The 21,394-nt window shown below is 42.2% G+C and overlaps 2 protein-coding genes across 2 annotated transcripts in view; one reads left to right on the top strand and one right to left on the bottom strand.

The window, feature by feature from the left end:
* The window catches only part of LOC126419808 (superoxide dismutase [Cu-Zn]-like), a 142,179-nt gene extending 130,444 nt beyond the window's left edge, over nucleotides 1-11,735 (bottom strand). The window contains exon 1 of the mRNA XM_050086991.1: nucleotides 11,617-11,735. Within this exon, the coding sequence (XP_049942948.1) occupies nucleotides 11,617-11,729 (113 nt within the window). The 5' untranslated portion in view covers nucleotides 11,730-11,735. The remainder of the gene's footprint in view (nucleotides 1-11,616) is intronic.
* Nucleotides 1-21,394, top strand: part of LOC126419652 (uncharacterized) — a 626,964-nt gene that overhangs the window by 436,092 nt on the left and 169,478 nt on the right. The gene's annotated exons all lie outside the window — the stretch shown is intronic.

Below are 21,394 nucleotides of genomic sequence, written 5' to 3'. Positions count from 1 at the left end.
AGATTAGAAAAGAGAATAAAGCATTGTATGGAAATGAATAAAACATTTGAAATTTGGAGCTGCAGATAGATGTTAAAAATTTAATAGGCAAGTACGGTACGAAATGTAGAGGTACTGTAACGAAAAGGCGACAGAATAGGGTTTATGGACAATACCTAAGAAAGGACAAGTTACTAAAAAGCTCCTGCTGTATCCAGGAATTGATAACAAGAGCCCTGGAAGGAGCAGAAAAAGCGCAATAAATTATGGCTCAAATGGCTCTGAGCACTATGGGACTTAACATCTATGGTCATCAGTCCCCTAGAACTTAGAACTACTTAAACCTAACTAACCTAAGGACATCACACAACACCCAGTCATCATGAGGCAGAGAAAATCCCTGACCCCGCCGGGAATCGAACCCGGGAACCCGGGAGTGGGAAGCGAGAACGCTACCACACGACCACGGGCTGCGGACGCAATAAATTATGAACAATGGTGGGTACATTGACTAGGCAGAGACAAAGCATACAGGGAAAGAGAGTCAGGTAACAAATCAGTAGGAAAATTAATGGTATGAAAAAAATATCCTAGAAATAATTTTTTACATTCATTCAGTTGCAGCTCCAACCGGTTCCAGCAGTTACGTAAAGGGAGAGACGTACCTGTAAACGACCTCCACAAAAAAAGCATATGATGGAATATATTGCAAAAAAGGCTTACTACTGCACCACCTCGGTCTATTGCCGGTGTGAATTGAAAATGGCCGTGAGATGGCCATAGTTTACACGTGCCAGACAGAAAACACAGATCTCGACTTTACCTCCGTATCTTGTTTGCGCAATGTGCGTCAACAGTACAGCGAACTAGTATACCACATAATATTGTTCGTTTTTTGGTGTTTCGAAACAGAAATCGTAACTTTCTTAAGTGAAGCCTTGAGCATGTTGTGTTCTCGATTCCTACAGTTCATCGGCGCTCAGAGTAAAGGACAGAGGAAACCGGAATTGTGCCTTCTGTTGGCATCGATGTCGTTAAAGACGGAGTACAGACATCAGATTGGACAAGACTGAAACATGAAATAGCCAGTGTTCTTGTCTGAGGAACAATTGTGGCATAAGCTTTAAATAATTTAGGTAAACCATGGGGAACCTAAGTCTGGGTGGCCGGGTGGCAGTTCGGCCGCTGCACATTTCCTTTGTTCATTTATGATTCGAACTCGATGTTTTTTGAATGCGCAGTAAATTGGTTCATCCCCGCACTAATCTGAACGACAGACAGATAGGGCGCCGTCTACCTACAGACTAATCGACTGCTCTGTGCCTTCGATATATAATTTGCTGTAGGTTGCTACTCCTGGCGCATCTGCATGCTCCGCAGATTATTACCGTTCAGGCGCCGTTGGATTTCATCACACAGTAGGGACCGGACAAGGATGCGCCAGATCATTACGATCACCTGCTTAAAAGCGTGTTGGCACCCTTTTGGTAAGCAGTGCAGCAGTGATCCTGCGTAGCATGGATTCGACAAGTTGTTGGTAGGTCTCCGGTGGTATGAGGAACCGGACATCTACTCACAGGTCACGATCACAGCAGATGTTTCTAACATCTGCTGTATCAAAAGCATAATTTGAAACTACCAATAATTACAATGGTGGCTAATGTACAAATGGTTCAAATGGCTCTGAGCACTATGGGACTTAACATCTGTGGTCATCAGTCCCTTAGAACTTAGAACTACTTAAACCTAACTAACCTAAGGACATCACACACATCCATGCCCGAGGCAGGATTCGAACCTGCGACCGTAGCAGTCCAGCGGTTCCGGACTGAGTGCCTAGAACCGCTAGACCACCGCGGCCGGCGGCTAATGTACAGTTGTTATTGTTGTTGTGCTCTTCAGTCCAGAGACTGGTTTCATGCAGCTCTCCATGCTACCCTATCCTGTGCAAGGTTCTTCATCTCCCAGAATCTACTGCAATCCACATCCTTCTGAATCTGCTTAGTGTATTCTTCTCTTGGTCTGCCTCTACGATTTTTACCCTCCACGCTGCCATCCAATACAAAACTGATGATCCCTTGATGCCTCAGAACATGTCCTACCAACCGATCCCTTCTTCTAGTCAAGTTGTGCGACAAATTTCTCTTCTCCGTAATTCTATTCAATACCTCTTCATTAGTTATGTGATTTACCCATATAATCTTCAGCATTCTTCAGTAGCACCACATTTCGAAAGCTCCTATTTTCTTCTTGTCCAAACTGTTTAACGTCCACGTTTCACTACCATACATGGCTACACTCCATACAAATACTTTCAGAAACGACTTCCTGACACTTAAATCTATACTCGATGGGAACAAATTTTTCTTCTTCAGACACGCTTTCCCTCGCATTGCCAGTCTACATTTCATATCCTCTCCGACCATCATCAGTTATTTTCCTCCCAAAATAGCAAAACTCATCTACTACTTTAAGTGCCTTATTTCCTAACCTAAATCCCTCAGCATCACCCGACTTGATTCGACTACATTCCATTACACTACACGCGGGTAGCTGGGATACATTCCGTCCCGGGGGGTAAGGGGTTGGCAACAGGAAGGGTAACCGGACACTCCTTAAAATTAATCATGTCAAATCGTTTCATAACATGCCGAGCCTGCACAGATGCGGGACAAAGGACGGAGAAAAGAAGAAGAAGAAGTAGAAGAGGAAGAGGACGGTATGTTCATCTAGTATTTGAGGATCAGAGTCTTTCAAACATCCAACGAACTTAAAATCTGAAATCTTTTCTAAACATTTTCTCGCTTACAGCCCCACAAAATAATAAAAGAGAAACAGTTTATCAGTTACCAAATGCTCGTCGTTCACGAGGTAAAACTTCACTATCAAGCATGACGTTTTAATTTATTATTTCTTTACTACTAACTCTATTTGCTACCTACTTTGCAGACAGTTTTCATATGTATGACTGAAGGTATCCACAATTTAAATCACCGTACGACACATAGTGAACAGGTGAATAACCCGAAACTAATAAAACCACGATAATTATGAGTTTGCGTCTTCAATCATCAAGACTTTACGAACAGCACGTCAAATATTCAATACTGTAAGTCATTTGTAAAGTACAGTGAGGCGACAAAAGTCATGGGATACCTCCTAATATCATGTTGAACTCCTTTTACCCGGCGTAATGCAGTTACTCGACGTGGCATGGACTCAGCAAGTCGTCGGATGTGCCCTGCGGAAATATTGAGCCTTCCTGCTTCTATAGCCGTCGATAATTGCGAAAGTGTTGCCCGTGCAGGATTTTGTGCACGAAGTAACCTCTCGATTATGTCCCGTAAGCGTTCTGTGGTCTCATGTCGGGTGACCTGGGTGGCCAAATCATTCCCTCGAAATGTACACAACGTTCTTCAAACCAATGGCGAACAATTGTTGCCCAGTGATATGTCGCATTGTCATCCATGAAACTCCCATCGTCATTTGGGAACATTATGTCCATGAATGGCTACAAACGGTTTCCAGCCAAAGTCGGTTCAGTTGGACCAAGAGACCCAGTCCGTTCCATGGAAACACAGCCCATATCCTTAAGGAAACACCATCAGCTTGCACGGTTTGTTTGTGGAGTCTGCGCCGCTCTCGTACCCTACCAGGAGCTCGTACCAACTGAAATTGGGACCCATTTGACCAGGTCACGGCTTTGCAGTCGTCTAGGGACCAACCGATCTGGCCATGAGCCCAGGGGACGCGCTGTAGGCGATGTCGTGCTGTTAGCAAAGGCGCTGCTGCCATAGCCCATTAACGCCAAATTTCGCCGCGCTGTCCTAACCGATACGTTCGCCGTACGTCCCACATTGATTTCTACAGTTTTTTCAGGTAGTGTTGCTTGTCTGCCGGCACTGACAACTCTATTCAATCGCCATTACTCTCGGTCGTTAAGTGAAGGCCGTCTGCCACTGCACTATCCGTGGTGAAACGTAATGCCTGAAATTTGGTATTCTCAACACACTCTTGGGACTGCGGATCTCAGAATATTGAACTTCCTAAATATTTCCGAAACCGAATTTCCCACGTGTCTAGCTCCAAAAACCATTCCGCGTTCAAAGTCTGTTGGTGCCGTTGTGCGGGCATAATGACGTCGGAAACCTTTTAACATGAATCACCGTAGTATAAATGACAGCTCATCCAGTGCACTGCCCTTTTGTATACGCGTACGCGTTACTACCGTATATCTGCATGTCGCTAGCCCATGACACCAGTTTGTTGCAGGATTCTCGAACATATTCTCAGTTCGAATATAATGAATTTCCTTGAGACACAGAAGTTGCTGTCCATGCATCAGCACGGCTTTAGAAGGCATCGCTCCTGCGAAACGCAACTCGCCCTTTTTTCACATGATATCTTGCGAACCATGGATGAAGGGTATCAGACGGATGCCATATTCCTTGACTTCCAGAAAGCGTTTGACTCGGTGCCCCACTCCAGACTCCTAACTAAGGTACGAGCATATGGGATTGGTTCCCAAGTATGTGAGTGGCTCGAAGACTTCTTAAGTAATAGAATCCAGTACGTTGTCCTCGATGGTGGGTGTTCATCGGAGGTGAGGGTATCATCTGGAGTGCCCAGGGAAGGGTGGTAGGTCCGCTGTTGTTTTCTATCTACATAAATGATCTTTTGGATAGGGTGGATAGCAATATGCGGCTGTTAGCTGATGATTCTGTGGTGTACGGGAAGGTGTCGTCGTTGAATGGCTGTAGGAGGATACAAGATGACTCGGACAGGATTTGTGATTGGTGTAAGGAATGGCAGCTAACTCTTAATATCGATAAATGTAAAGTAATGCAGATGAAAAGGAAAAAGAATCCCGTAATGTTTGAATACTCCATTAGTAGTGTAGCGCTTGACACTGTCACGTGGATTAAATATTTGGGAGTAACATTGCAGAGCGATATGAAGTGGGACAAGCATGTAATGGCACTTGTGGCGAAGGCACATAGTCGTCTTCGGTTCATTGGTAGAATTTTGTGTGGATGTGGTTCATTTGTAAAGGAGACCGCTTATAAAACACTAATACGACCTATTCTTGAGTACTTCTCGAGCGTTTGGGATCCCTATCAGGTCGGATTGACGGACGACATAGAAGCAATTCAGAGGCGGGCTGCTAGATTTGTTAGTGGTTGGTTTGATCATCATGCGAGTGTTACGCAAATGCTTCAGGAGCTCGGGTGGGAGTCTCTGCAGGAAAGGAGGCGTGCTTTTCGTGAATCGCTACTGAGGAAATTTAGAGAATCAGCATTTGAGGCTGGGTGCAGTACAATTTCACTGCCACCAACTTATATTTCGCGGAAACACCACAAAGATAAGATAAGAGAGATTAGGGCTCATACAGAGGCATATAGGCAGTCATTTTTCCCTCGTTCTGTTTGGGAGTGGAAAAGGGAGAGAAGATGCTAGTTGTGGTACGAGGTACCCTCCGCCACGCACCGTATGGTGGATTGCGGAGTATGTATGTAGATGTATATGCTGATGCTGTCTTAAGCATGGGAGTTCCATTCTTTGAAGGATAGGCGGTGGGGTCACTAACGAAGTGAGAAAAGCTGTGGTTGTTCGCTGCGAGAATCTGGTAGAGGAGAGGGGGATTGATACGAATTAAAAGTCTCCCAAGGGAGGGAGAGGGGGGGGGGGCGGCTCATGGACATGTTTATCCGGCTAGCCACAAGGCGATCATGCGAGGCACGGGTATATACGGCAAAGGAGTGGAACATGTTGCCCGCGAAAGACTTGAACAATGGGGTTGACATAAGTTCCGTTTACTGTCCTTGGCAAAACGTCGCGCTGTCGCCGCGCTTATACTTCATCACGTTCAACATCTTGTGCAAGAAACAACTGAATGCTGAAATCTTCATTACGAGAATAACCTCCACTGTCTATGACACTCAGACGTAAAGGTTTGGTTCAAATGGCTCTGAGCACTATGGGACTTAACATCTATGGTCATCAGTCCCCTAGAACTTAGAACTACTTAAACCTAATTAACCTAAGGACAGCACACAACACCCAGCCATCACGAGGCAGAGAAAATCCCCGACCCCGCCGGGAATCGAATCCGGGAACCCGGGCGTGGGAAGCGAGAACGCTACCGCACGACCACGAGATGCGGGCCGTAAAGGTTTGTTGACTCTGTCTTCTTTCGCTCTATTATCTCCTTTGGTGTCATATTTTGGGGCAGCTCTGTGCACTCACCAAAAATATTCTTATCCCAGAAAGAGGGGTCAGGTAGATCGGCGATGTTAGTTCGCGAAATTCGCGTTGGCTGTTGTTTACTTGTCTCGTAATTGAAGCTCTTCCATCCCTGTACATACATTCCAGCAGGGGTTTTATTGTTGACAATGCTGACTCATTCAGAAAAACCTACAACATATTCAGTGAACAGTGGACGAAAAAACGATATCCACATGCTTAACAGTTTTTTAATCATTGTACAGAAAGGTGTGCACTGTGCAGAAGGTTTCATTTTTAACAGGCTTCCAGAAGAACTGAAGGAACTGAATGATGAACTCCCAAGTCTTCAAATCTACTTTAAGCTAAAGGTTATTGATTTTACAAAGGAGTGAGCTGGGTCACAAATCTAATCATCAGTTTGCAGTTAAGGACAAGACGTAATATTCATATTTATTTTTAAAATTATCAATTTCAAGGGTTTAGTGCCTCAATCTGTAAAAATGGAGCCCTTACAGAAACGCTTTGTTGTCTGTCTGTCTCTCTTTCTCTCTCTCTCTCTCTCTCTCTCTCTTTCTGTGTGTGTGTGTGTGTGTGTGTGAGAGAGAGAGAGAGAAAGTGTGTGTCTGTCCGACTGTCTGTTTTTTCCTCAGGAATAAGCAGACGTACCAAGTTTAAATCTGTGTCACATATTATGGTCTATGGTCCCTTAGTGATGTAAAATTGTTAAGTTACTAAGTCAGTTCAATCGAAAGATGTGGCCACTTATGTCACCTATTTTGAAACTAGAAAACTAACTCATCAAAAGCTACAGGCTGCTCCCTGTTGACCTAAATCGTCAAATTTGGCAAGAATATATGTTTCGCAGTACAAGTAAAGGAAAAAATCCGAAAATCTTTTAATTTGTAATTATATAACCTGAAAAATTACATTTTGTCATTTTTTTATTCCTCTGTCTGTTTGTCTGTCTGTTAAGACCGTTTTTATCTGAAAAAGTTTTGCGTATAAAAATCTGATTTGCGTCACGTACTAACTTCTGTGCTCCCTTGGCAGCGTGAAAATTTTAAGCTTCTAAGTCACTGACATCAAAACATACGGCGATTTAAGTCACGTATTTTGATACTCGGAAACCAACTAATCAAAAGCTGTAGTGTGATTCCTGCTGACTTAGAATCATAACATTTGGCAAGAAGAAAGGTTCCACAGTACAGGTAAAGGGAAAAATCCTAAATCAATCATTTGAAATTATATCACACGAAAAAAATATTTATTTTGTCATCTCTTATCCGACTTCAAACTTGAAAGTAAAACAGTCTCGAAAGTTTTGGAATCCCTGGGACCATTATCTTGCTAGTATCAACGTGTATAAGGGGCAAAAATCGACAATATTCTCGATTCCCAGAATGGATAAACTTTGAATATACATAATTTTGTAAGGAACCTGCAGTGCGCGATTACTTAGTGTCTGGCCAATTTTTTCTTTTAAAACTGAAAGCTGCTTCCATTCACTCCATTTTTGGTAGTATCTGACTTCAAGATTATTGTTAAACTCTTGAAACCAGTCATAGCGTTTAAATATTTGGGGACAATAATAACAAGTGACTGAAATCGAACACGTGTGGAAGGTGCACGGAAGATATAGGTTTGTCGGAAGCGTGCTGGCTAAGTAAGTGAAACTCACTGACAAAGGAAACACCGCACTTACCCTAGACACTGCTGCAGCTTTCGCAGCCGTTGTCAAGTGTGTGTGTCACCAGACTTCGAATTTAGAAAAGCGTTACTAGGGATCTGTGGGCTGAGTACATTCGATACGAAAATGCAACATAGATGCCCAGAGGAAGTAAATGAGAATATGTGCAAGGAAGATGGAGTCGCTACTGCGAAACTCCGTTGCAGATTCAGAGAACTCTTATTCGATGAAAAACGTCGCGACAGTTCTGCTGCCTCCATCGTGTTTCATGCTTGGGAACCGTAACAATTAAATAAGAGATACTAGAGAGCGTACAGAGAAGCATAGAGAATCGTTTTTCCGTCACTCCAGCCACGAGTGAAATGGGGCATAAAATAGCTAATTTCGGTAGGAACTATCGTCTGGCATGCACTGAACAGTGGACAGTGGAGCGCAAGATAAAGGAAAGTGTTTCCGTGACACTGATAATTTCGTGATTTTTTTAAGCCACTGTAACGTGCGACTACGCCCGTTGCAGGTTAGCGTACGACCACGGCTTGTAGCTACTTGGGACATCAATACTGGCAGCGCGAGATATTGTTGACCTAGCTGACGTGTCGTTCGCTGTAAGATTTAATAACTGTAAAAACATGTGCTCTATTTATAAATATTTGAGACAATCAGTCAAGGTAAGAGTAAAAACAGCGTATCATTTTCTTAGCCAAGAATGTTGCCAATTCACTATGGATCGCGCTTAATTTTGTTGTTTTCGTGACAAAGGTTGGTGCTTAAGTTTTGGAAGGAAATTCTTAGCTTAGAGTTTGTAAAGATAAAGATTACACGCAGCCCACAGTTATGCGCTGTAGCTCGGATTCTTTTAACTTTATGAAAACAGTGTACTTAGCAAAATTGATTGGCTTCACGTTCGTTGATGTAAATATTTTTTCGTTTCAGCATATCACGAAGTTACCTATCTCAAAATACTTTCTTCGTATTTCAGATCAGAATATACTAAAAGAAAACACAAAATATAGAAAATATCAGAGAAGTGTTGACTAGCGTGTCTGCGTAAATTTTTATCACCGATCATATAGTAGGGCAAAGGACGGTATCTTCATGGTAAAGGTAATTTCGTGACATTTTTTGTTAACTCCTTGCGGCCACACCTGTTGGAGGGGCAATGGACCACTTTGGGCTGCAGTCTTGTGGAACATCGTTGTTTGCAGATATTGTTGACTCAGCCGCACTCTACTCATAATCTTACAACTATCACAGAGATTTGGAGATTTGTGATAAGTCCTGTGGGACCAAACTGCTGAGGTCATCGGTCCCTAAGCTTACACACTACTTAATCCAACTTAAACTAACTTACGCTAAGGGAAATACACACACCCATGCCCAAGGAAGGACTCAAACCTCCAAGGGGGTGGGGGAGGGGGGGAGCCACGCGAACCGCGACAAGTCGCCCAAGACCGCGCGGCTACCCCCCGCGCAAAACAATCACAAAATTACCTTACACCTATCATGAAATTATCTACCCACATCATGAAATGACCCACTAATGTTTGCGGTACTTAATCATCATTTAAAATTCGACTTGTGCTTGTCATATAAAAATTTATATTTGTAGTTGGTCCTGTTAATATGATGTATACAACAGGATGAAATGCTTCCATGCTAGAGAGCGAAAAAAAGTTGTAAATGTAAATCTATCGCGAATATGCAATCCTTTACCTTACATTTACCTTTAGATTACACACTCGGTGTTGGTTTTCCAGTGGTGATCAACTTACCGATCCATTGTTAATAAAACAGCGATTAGAACTCTTAAGTTCTTACCATATTAGTTGGTTACAAATTCTTTACCCAACATACCCAGTATACCATTATTGGTTTACATGTTTCTGAGCCCGGCATCCTCTATACACACTAAGCAGTTAATAATATGAATGTAGAAACACCATACGTATTAGTCATCGTTTGATACTGAAGCTCTAGCAGCAGCTGTGTTTGCGGATTAAATTTTGGGAATTCAGGTCTGCAGACAACAGTTGTTTATAAACGTCCAAACACGTTCCAGCACCTTTGATCTATCATCAGTGGGTATTTGTATCCAATTCTGTAAAATGCAAACATGTTTAAACAGAAATTATTCTAAAGAAATTAGGCCTTAAAGCAGTTTATCTCTGTCGTGATTGTTACCTTGTTTTCTATATTGTTGGGTTCTATGTGACCCTCTTTACAGTGTTGTATACCAGTAGCTTGTCTCTGCAACTAAATGATGTTATTGTGAGTTTGGCTTGAAAGTAATCAAACTACTACATCTATAAAAGTAATTTCTCATTTTTCGCTACTGTATTTTGCGATAACTTGAGATGACTCACGAGTGGAGTTCCTCAAAAATTTGCCAGCCAGACTCACATTAACATCATTTAGTTGCTAAGGACAAGAAACGTGTGTAAAATAATGTAAAGAGGGTTCTACAAAACCTAACAATGTAGAATAGAAGGTGGTAATCACAACAAACATAAACTGCTTTTAGGCTTAATTTCGTTAGAATAATTAATTCTCAAAAAATGTCTGCATTTTACAGAACTGAATACAAGTGACAGCACAAACATTCTAAAACATGTTTAGGAACATATGAACAACAGTTGTTTGTATAATATGCAGATGTGAATGACCATAACCATATACAGGGTGGTGAGAAACAGTCTGTAAGTTTGTAAGGATTTTGCAGGGATAACTTAAGAAACAAAATCGATACGGTCCGCCATTTCCGAGTTCATTAACATAGAAGTTAGCCATCAGGCTGTTGCTCCCGAAAATTCAGGCGGCCCGCCACAGACGGTGGTGTCACCAAACGTGTTCTTCGTTTAGTTTCCCAAAACCGAACAAGAGAGCGATACAATAATTGGGCATGGGACGTGTTATTTGTTTGGTTTCCCAAAATCGAACCAGAGAGCCATACAGAAATTGGACAGCCAAATGCTGAGCAGCCTCGTGCACTATCATCTACAATACTATGAGAAGAACTGACACTAACTGTATCTTGAGGGGCCGCATGAATTTGCGCAAGCAACTGCCTGATTGCTTAACTAAAATAGTAATTGACTCGGAAACGACGCAGCGCATCGAATTTTTTTCGTAACAATTATTTCTCAACACATCCTGCCGCCGCGCGGCTTCCCCGTCGGAGGTTCGAATCCTCCCTCCGGCATGAATGCGTGTGTCGTCCTTAGAGTAAGTTAGATTAAGTAGTGTGTAAGCTTAGTGACTGAGCACCTCAGCAGTTTGGCCCCATAAGACCTTACCAAATACAACCTGCCGCGGAACACCCTTACAAGCTTTTCAGACTATTTCTGGTCACCCTATATTTTGCGCAATGACTGAAGTATACGAGTGCAGAGAGAGACGAAGAGCTCAACTGAAAGATCTTTTGCAGCAGACTAGTGGACACCGATCCACTGATAACTAAACCCCAAAGTAAACAAAGGACAAAAAAACATAATCAGCCTAATCCTCCCGCTTTCGCATTGGTCACTATCTGAAGGTCTGTCGTTGCATGAACTAGTAAAATGCCCATTTTCCTATTGTTGTCCAAATGCCTCGCGGTCCCATCAGTAACTCTTGACATAAGCCGTCCTTTGGGACTGTAATGTCGACAAGACACTCGGAATTCTCCTGGACACAGGTATCGTGTTGTGGGGAAAGACGCATGTGCTAGTAATCCATCCTCAACTCACGCGCATCCATAAGCTGCCATGGTGGTCGGCGAGGTCTCGAGTCTGTAGATGTCGAGGTGGACGGTCGCAGCTCTGAGTCTGGACTGAGAGTGCCCGAGCCACCGGCTCTTCATCCTGAAGACAACCGGCCGGCGGTGAAAGTGGAGGCCCCCACTCTGCTTCCCTCAGCCAGCGGTCTTCCTGAGTCACTGGCTTGGCCTCAAGGTCGTCTACACTGCTACAGCTGCCGCCACTCATGTCTGCTAGCCACACGCAACCGTATTATCGCAGTTGTTCGTGTACAGATTGCGATGCACTTTGCTGGTGGCCGTACAGTAGTGCAAGTCTCTATTGCACGAAACTACTCGAATGTCGAACCTCACATTGCATATAACCCGTTGGAAAGTGGAGGAAACTAAATCAACTTCGTACATTTAAATAGGACGACTTTTTTTGTTTTATTTTGTTTGGTTTTAGATAGAACCCAACAGATTCAGTTATTCACATAAAGAAGCAAACAGAATATTGGTTCGACTTCATTACTATATGGAAACATTATTGAATGATAGTCAACAAGGTAAATGAAGTTTGGCTAGGGCCTCCCGTCGGGTAGACCGTTCGCCTGGTGCAAGTCTTTCGAGTAGACGCCACTTCGGCGACTTGCGTGTCGATGGGGATGAAATGATGATGATAAGGAGAACACAACACCCAGTCCCTGAACGGAGAAACTCTCCGACCCAGCCGGGAATCGAACCCGGGCCGTTAGGTATGACAGTCCGTCGCGCTGACCACTCAGTTACCAGGGGCGTACGTCAACAAGGTACATTAGTATGATTGCACCATTACAATAAAAATGACGAAATGTTGTAAAATCCAGTTATAAATATTTACGTAAGGACAATAAGAAAAGGCGCTCAATTTTAAAGTTCCTTTTTTTTTACCAAGACGGATGAAATGGCAAATACATTTGGCGACGGGCCTATAAGAGCAAGTGTATAAGGAAAATAGTCTCTAAGGTTTAAAATACTGTACAGTGGAACTGTCGTTGGATGACTGTACATATTTATCACATTATGTAGTATATGTACATTGTCCTCGTCAGTGTGGCAGAATTCGCGATTGGAGAGGTAATTAATTTTAGCAACTGTCTCGTTTTATCAATATTCACGTGACCCGCTCTTAGTCTGCTAACAGGAGCAAATTATCTCTTTGTGAGCGCTGAGTTAAGAAACCGAAGGTGGCGTGGGTTGTTGAATCGCCCATTACAATGTATCTTCGATGTTATGGTACAAGTCCACTAACATTATCCATTCCGTTTTTACTTGGTTCGCAAGCCTACTACTAAAATCACAGTATGGTAGGAGTATGTCGGTGGGAAATAGATGTAGCACCTTCTTCATCAGTTGGTCTGCACGTTCGTTGGCCCCAATTCTAACATGTCCGGGCATTCAGGCAGCAGGAAATTGTCCACACCCTGTTTGATCATCAAAAAATGTGGCTCCTGCAGAGAGTGCATATTGGAACCATTTGGGTACAATTTGTACCAGTCATGGCAGTTACGATACAGTTTTCGTAGTGTATAGGCTTACAGTTCACTCGGGGTACGGCCGCTTTACTTGTATGACCATAAATTTTGAAGCGATATCATTTGCTTGACATCAGATGTCCTCTTCGAAACTGATGTTAACATTTTGCTGTCGGATGTTCCAAGATCTTACCATACTATATAAGTTTAGTCGTAGGGGTTTGGGTTTATTCATGTGTACGGCCTAGGATCTTCAATCCAGACATGGAAGCGGAGCCATACTGCATGCAGCCGTATTTGATGTTGCTCCTAATTAACTGTGCGTGCAGATGTAACAGGGTCCTAGTGCCGTCTTCATACGTTTGGATACTTTCGAGCATAGCCTAGATGGGTGTTCTGGAGCTACATTGTGATAGGCTGTTTCATTTATATGGGCACTAAAATGCTACATAGCGACTGACTGTTTCTTTTTAATGGCCCCCGCCGTTCCAAGAAGTGAAGTGTGGCATCTTAGAATGTGAATGATGTCATATATGACGAGGGCGTAGATTGTCACATGAACATGATGACGTCATCGATAATAGGGTGTGGCTTGTGAAATAGCAGGTAGAACAGTAACCTGCTCACTTGACGTCACAGTGTAAACAAAGTGTTAATGAAAATAATCAGTGGTGATCGCAAATGATGTTTTATTTCATTACTGGTGATCTGCTTCAATTTTAGTTGGCCATCTTCATTCCAGACGGTGATAATTTTGGTGACCCACATAGACGATGAGCAGAGCTGTGGTATATGCTAGAAGGCACCAGCTGAGCAACTGACGACTGCTGGCTCCCAGTAAACAAGTATACCAAACCTCTGCGAATTATCTTTTCGGGTCACCAGTGGTGTCATCATTTACTCTGAAGAGGGTCTACTGAGACCGAAACCTGTCTCCAGTAATAAAATGAAACATCATTCGAGATCATAACTGATTATTTTCATTAGAATAAGGTGCAGACCGTTGCTGTTAGTAACATGATTTCAAAAATTATTAAACAAATTGCACTGTGTTCTCTATAGGTGCAGACTGATAATTGCAACAGACGAATGTCAACTGGAAATCATCATGCGAAGACTGGCCGAACGAAGCTGAGAATATGGTCTTGCAATCAACAATATAAAGACCAAAGTGATCCTTGTAACGCCTCCTAATGGCAACAAACTTGACATCACAAGAATTGCTGGCTACGAGGCAGTCAGTCGCTTCGACTATTTAGGTTCTGTTATCACTTATATTGGAGATGGCGAGCCTCAAATCCGTACGAGTATTTCAATCGCGAGAAATTCTAAGGCAAAACTTATTCGCATCTGGATGAACACTTGCATCACTGCCAAGATTAAGCTCACTCTCATCCGAACTATAACCTGCCCTATGGTGACTATTGTAGCGGGAAACTGGACGATGAAGAAAGTGGATCATCGCAGTATTGATGATTTGGAAAAGTGGCGCTGTAGAAGACACTTCGAATACCACGCACAGCACGTCGAACTAAAGAATCGAGCCTGAGGCAGCTCGACATCAGAACAAGACGGTCGTCACTTGTCAACGAAAATCAGTTGAAATATTTCGGCCAAACAGTCAGAAAGCAAAAGGGCAATGGAAAGAAAAGTCGATGTTGCATTGCGTTGAATAGACCAGATTAAAGGCCTGACCGGGCTGGGCTTGCAACAAGCAAATCACCACAACCAAGAGTCAAGTGAGGGGGGTAGTCAATGGGCTTGCTACGTGATCACTACACTCTTGCGCAGGGTTAGACCAAAGAGAGAGGGGGGGAGGGGGGCAGAAGATATAATCCTTCACATCAGGGACGTTTCCAGAGCAGTTAAAACAAGCGAGACTTGTACCTTTGCTTAAGAAAGGTAATGCAGAAGACATAGAAAATAACCGGCCCATTTCCCTGCTGTCAGCATTCTCAAAAATAATAGAAGCAATTATGAAAGACAGATTAATGAATTACCGGAATAAATACAATCTTTTAAGCGAATCACAGTTTGGTTTCCAAAGTGGCAAAAATACGGAGTCAGCCGTAGTAGAACTCACAAAAGTTGTACTTCATGCGCTTGATAAAGATGAGTGTGTCACAGGCATATTTTTAGATCTTTCTAAGGTGTTTGATGCAGTCGACCACAATATTCTATTAAATAAATTAGGAGCATTAGGAATAAGATGGGTAGCTAATGACTGGTTTCGATCATACTTAACAGATAAGGTACAAAGAGCAGAGATAACACACACTTCAAATAGATCTAAACATCTAGTAAAACACTTATCAGAACCAAAATACATTAATATAGGGGGTCCGCAAGGTAGCATATTAGGACCAATACCATTCCTGATATACATCAGTGACTTTCCCAGTAGTGCTACTCATGGTGAAAAAATTCTCTTTGCTGATGACAGCAAGACTATAGTCACTGAGAAAACAAGAGAACTCCTTGCCGAGAAAGCACATGAAACTCTCAAGGAAGTTTATGATTGGTCAATAAGCAATAAAGTGACATTGAACATAAAGAAAACTAATGCCATGAATTTCAGTTTGAAGAGGAAAAATTGCAATGTTAAATTAAATGTAGGTGACACCTCTATAAACTGTGTAACAAATGCTAAATTTCTAGCAATGAATATTGATTCTCAGCTGAAGTGCCAGTCAGTTGTACATATCAAAAATAACATTGGTAATTACTGCACAAACAGCTCTGTCCATGACCATGCAACAAGAGATAGATTCAACATACACTTACCAAGAAAAAATAAACATAAAACTCAAAATAGCATTTTCTACCAAGGAATAAAACTGTACAATAAATTACCAAAAGAGATTAAAGAAATTTCAAAAATACACTTATTTAAAAAGGCAGCTAAAAAGTACCTGTTATGCAATACATTTTATGCATTGAAGGATTATTTAGCTAAAACAGAGCAGGGGTTTGATAAAAAATGTTGTAGAAATAAATAATAATAATAATAATAATAATAATAAAATATCCAACATTCCACATAACCACCTTCACTTTATGTTTTTTTCATTCTTTTTTTTTTCCCTTTCTAGAAATACTTACCCCTAAGTTATGCATAGTACAATACTAACACCTCTTCCTCTTTCTGAGCTCAACATCTCACTCATTATGGAGGGATGCTGACTCAGTTTTTCAGGATAGCAAATGGGAAGTTGCGGTGCAGAAAATGGCCCAGAGATCACCAGTGTGTGTGTGTGTGTGTGTGTGTGTGTGTGTGGTGAGTGAAGTGTTGTGGAACAACGTGTGGATAGTGTGTGCAGTGACTGATTGTGAGATATGAGTGGACAATGTGGCATTACATTATTTAATAAGTTATTTGTAATAAAAGTGTTCTATACCAGGAGTAAATCTAATGATTGTCTCTAACTAGAAGTCTGTAAATATATGTGTACACGAATTGCCCGCATCTCGTGGTCGTGCGGTAGCGTTCTCGCTTCCCACGCCCGGGTTCCCGGGTTCGATTCCCGGCGGGGTCAGGGATTTTCTCTGCCTCGTGATGGCTGGGTGTTGTGTGCTGTCCTTAGGTTAGTTAGGTTTAAGTAGTTCTAAGTTCTAGGGGACTTATGACCACAGCAGTTGAGTCCCATAGTGCTCAGAGCCATTTGAACCATTTGTACACGAATTAGCTTATTTTAAATTGATCTAAATTTGTAAATAACTCGACATGTCCTATATCCTTGTAAAAAGAGATCTACGGATGAATAAAGCTACTACTACTACTACGAACGTTATCATTGATATCATTTTTCCCTGATTTTTGCCCCACTTCTGAACTGTTCAGTTTTTTCTTTCATTGCGTCTTCGATATACAGGTTGAGCAGCTGATGAAAAAGACTGCCCCCTGCATTACACCATTTTTAATCCGAGAACTTTTCTCATGATGTTCTGTTACTATTGTGTCATTTTGGTTCTTGTGGTCCATCGTTTCCTATAGCGTGTACCCATTTTTCTGAGGATTTCAAACGCACTATACTTGACAAAGCCTCGTAGGAATTCTGTTTCAGAGTTGGAAACCATATTTTCGCCATAGAGCGGGTGAACAGTCCTGAAATAAGGTCAGAAAATCCGGGCACGGTACGTTTCCGTCCACGCTTTCTCGAAGGATATGTGGGAACTGTGACAAGGAAAAAGAAAGGCTTCAACCTTCAAGTTCAATGATACCGCGTTGCAATAGCCGGCGGGCTTGCGAGCCGTTTCCGAAAACCGGCCGCCGGGGGCGGAGCAGATAGCATCTTATTATAAAAGAACCCGTTAGGCGCAGCAGCCGGTAACTCGTGGCCGCGGGCGGTTCGTGTTGCTGTGTGGCTAGGGCGCTACCGCTTGCGACACTTCAGAAAGAAAAAGCGACCAATAACGTCTGTCCAAACTCTCCATTGCCATTACCAAACAACTGCATCGATAATGGGGCTGTTACCTCGCTACCAGTCGAGGAAATGGACACTGCATACTTTCACGTATTTTATTCGAATGAACTCGGACACACACGCTGTGACGGGGATATTTACGACGAATTAGCTGTTGAAATAATTAAAAAGCAAGACTGGGGTTTAGTATCCCATCGATAACGATGTCATCAGAGACAGATCACAAGCTCGTTTTGAGGAAGGATGGGGGAAGGAAATCGGCCTTGTCCTCTTCGCAGATAGCGCTCTGTCATTTGCCTTAAGCGGTGTAGGGAAACGATGAAAAACTATCTCTGGAAGACCCGGATGTGGATTTGGCCCATCGTCATCTCGAATGTAGCTCCAGTATCTTATGCACAGCTTAAGCTCAATCAGTGGGTATGAAATAGCATTTTTTTCACAAACTTAGTTTATTTATTTATTTAATCATATGGCTGGGTCTCCCCGTCAGGCACGCCGTTCGCCGGGTGCCGGTCTTTCAACCTGCAGTCGATGAGGATGATAGGATGATGATGAGGACAGCACAACATCCAGTCCTTGGGCGGAGAAAATTCCCCGACCCAGCCGGGAATCGAACCCGGGCCCAGAGGACTGAAAATCCGTCACGCTGACCATTCAGCTACCGGAGCGGACACAAACTTAGTAATATTATCGGAGAAAATATTAATGAGACTTCACCTAATAGCGAGAAACGCTTCCAGAAACTTCCATAGCAGCTGAGAGTCGCTATGGCACAGACTAAGGAGGATTTTTGATATCATCAACATCAGTTCAGACTCACTCCCGCACAAAACTTGTGTAGGTAGACCAGATTGTGAAGATACTATCACTGATGTTTCGCACTTTTTAAGGTGTCTCAAAGACTGTCAGATAGTTCCAAATCCAATTACTTTTCTGGTAAGTTTAAATTTTTGGCTGATCGTGCAGTAGTCTGTCTTAGGTCAGCTGATGTTATAATTCTCGTTTTGGAAGGGCAGAACTAGTAACGTCGTTTCTGTTTTTGTCGTGGTGTTCCGTCGGAAGACTGGTTTGTTTCAGTTCTCCATGCTACTCTATCTTGTGGAACTTTCTCCGTCTCCGCGAAACTACTTCAAACTACGCCCATTTCATCCTGTTTACTGTATTCGAGTCGTGGTCTCCCTCTACAGTTCTTTACCCCCTCCCCCCCCTCCCCCCGCCGGCCGGAGTGGCCGTGCGGTTCTAGGCGCTACAGTCTGGAACCGAGTGGCCGCTACGGTCGCAGGTTCGAATCCTGCCTCGGGCATCGATGTGTGTGATGTCCTTAGGTTAGTTAGGTTTAATTAGTTCTAAGTTCTAGGCGACTGATGACCTCAGAAGTTAAGTCGCATAGTGCTCAGAGCCATTTGAACCCCCCCCCCCCCTACACACACACACACTTCCCTCAGCTACCAGCCTGATGACACCTTGACGCATCAGAAGGTGTCCTATCAAACAATATCTTTTTTAATGACGCTGTGATACAATTTTTTTCACCAGTTACATTCAGCAACTCCTCATGAGCTATTCGATATACCCATTTAATCTTTAGCACCACATTTCAAAACCTTCTGTTTTCATCTTGTCTGAACAGCTTATAATCCATGTTTCACTTCATTTCTAAATATTTTCAGAAAAAACTTCCTAACACTTAAATTTGCATTTGATGTTCACAAACTTCTATTTTTCAGTATTGCTTATGTGGCTGCTGCCAGTCTAATTTTTATATGCTCTCTACTTCGGTCGTTATCAATATAGCTGTCTAAAGAGCGAAACTCTTGTACTCCTTTTACTTTCTCATTTTCTAATCTAATTCCCTCAGAAGAGCCCCATTTAATTCCACTACATTCCATTACCCTTGTTCTACTGTTGTTGATGTTCATCTAATAATTCTTTTCAAGACACTATCTGTACCGCTCAACTGCCTGGCAAGTCCTTTCCCGTTGCTAACAGAATTACAATGTCATCAGGAAACTTCGACGTTTTTGTTTCTTCTCCTTGAACTGTAATTCACTTTCTATATTTCTCGGATTACATTCACACACTGCTCAGTCTACACCTTAAATATCATCCGTAATACCGTAGCATCTTGTCTCACTTCCTCCTCAACTACTACTTCCTTTTCATGACCTCTGTGCAAGTTGTAAATAAACTATCGCTCTCTGTATTTTATCTCTGCTAGCTTGTTTCAAACAGTGTATCCCTGACAGCACTGTTGGAAGCATCTACAAATCCTGTAAACGTAGGTTTGTCTTTCTTCAGCCTATCTTCTCTAAGGTAAATCGTAGCCTCTCACGTTCCCACATTTCTCTGAAACCCAAACTGATCCTGCCCGAAGTCGGCTTGTACCAGATTTTCCATTCTTCTGTAAATAATTCATGTCCTTATTTTGAAAACACGACTTATTAAACGATGATACGGTAATATTCACGACTGTCAGCACCTGCCTTCTTTGGAACTGGTGTTATTACGTTATTCTTGAAATCTCAGGGTATTTCACCTAGGATTTTCTCGTTCCTCGCCATTATAACGAGGACCGTATCGTTAGTGACGGGAGATATGATACTGCGGGAACAATCTGACTGAGCACTGAAACACCTAAATGGAAACAAGGCCGCTAGACAGGACGATATTCTCTCAGAATTACTGAGATCGTTGGGAGAACCATGTAACCTTTCCGTATAAATAAAAAATATAAAATAATGAAATTTGGATAATTAAATTCTGACGTATGAAAACTAATAAATCTTAACTCATGAAAAACTGATAAATTTTGACGTAAGCAGCGCTACGCCACGGCCCTGTGAAATCGATCTGAATCTGTCCGTGAGAAATAAACTGAAAAATTCTTACCTCGTGATGGTGTCGTCGGATAACGCTGTCTATATATCGGCTCGTAAATGGCACAGCTTAGTGCAGTGCTGGCCTATCTGCTAATACTGGATAACATTTGTCTGAGATCTGAAGTACTAGAAAAACTGACTTTACTTAGTGACACAGCTGCACATCTGGTCGTCTGATTACTAAAGAGAACACGACTATGATCTGACAAAAATTCTGGAATATTTTAATTTAGATAAATGACTGGATCGCGCTGACAATGACTTAAGGGGAAATTATACTTTCATAGTTTACTGGTAAAAACAATGATATTCTTAAAATTTTTTACGTTATTGATAAAGATCTACAATCCATTACACGGAAAAATTGAATATATTACAAATCTGGGTAAGTTGGCGCTGACGAATCACAAAAGAAAGGATTGAAACAAATTCATATTAACATCTCAGACAAGTGACTTAACTACGCACATACCAATAAAAATAATAAAATTTACTTTACAATAGATGGTTGACTTAATTACACTGTTGATTTTTTTATTATATTAACAATTATTCATTTGTTCATCATAGTCTCATTCCATGGTATCATTTAGCTCTGCGGCTGATCACAATTATTATTCAGTTCCATATAATAAATTTTTACAATTTGTTCTGCACTGTAACTTTCACAACTACTAACTGTAAGTGCGCTGTACCAGCGACAGACTACAACTACACTGTGGCAGGGAGCGACTGCAACTGCCGCAGAGACTTGACCTGCGATTCTATTGCAGCTCTCTTCTAACAGGGGCAAGATATTCTGTGTCTCAGGCAGTGACTGTGAATTGTCGTTCTAGCAAGTGAGCAGTACATCAAGATTACATTTGCTCTAGCAGGGTGGTGAAACCCTTACAACCATCCGTGACAAAAGTATTTCACTTGGTATGCATACTTTGAAACCTCCCCTGAGAAAAATATATGAATGATTGTGC

This window comes from Schistocerca serialis, chromosome 9, assembly GCF_023864345.2.
Source record: "Schistocerca serialis cubense isolate TAMUIC-IGC-003099 chromosome 9, iqSchSeri2.2, whole genome shotgun sequence".
Taxonomy (NCBI): Eukaryota; Metazoa; Arthropoda; class Insecta; order Orthoptera; family Acrididae; genus Schistocerca; species Schistocerca serialis.
Note: the sequence above shows the minus strand (reverse complement) of the source record. Positions and strands in the feature narration are given on the sequence as shown.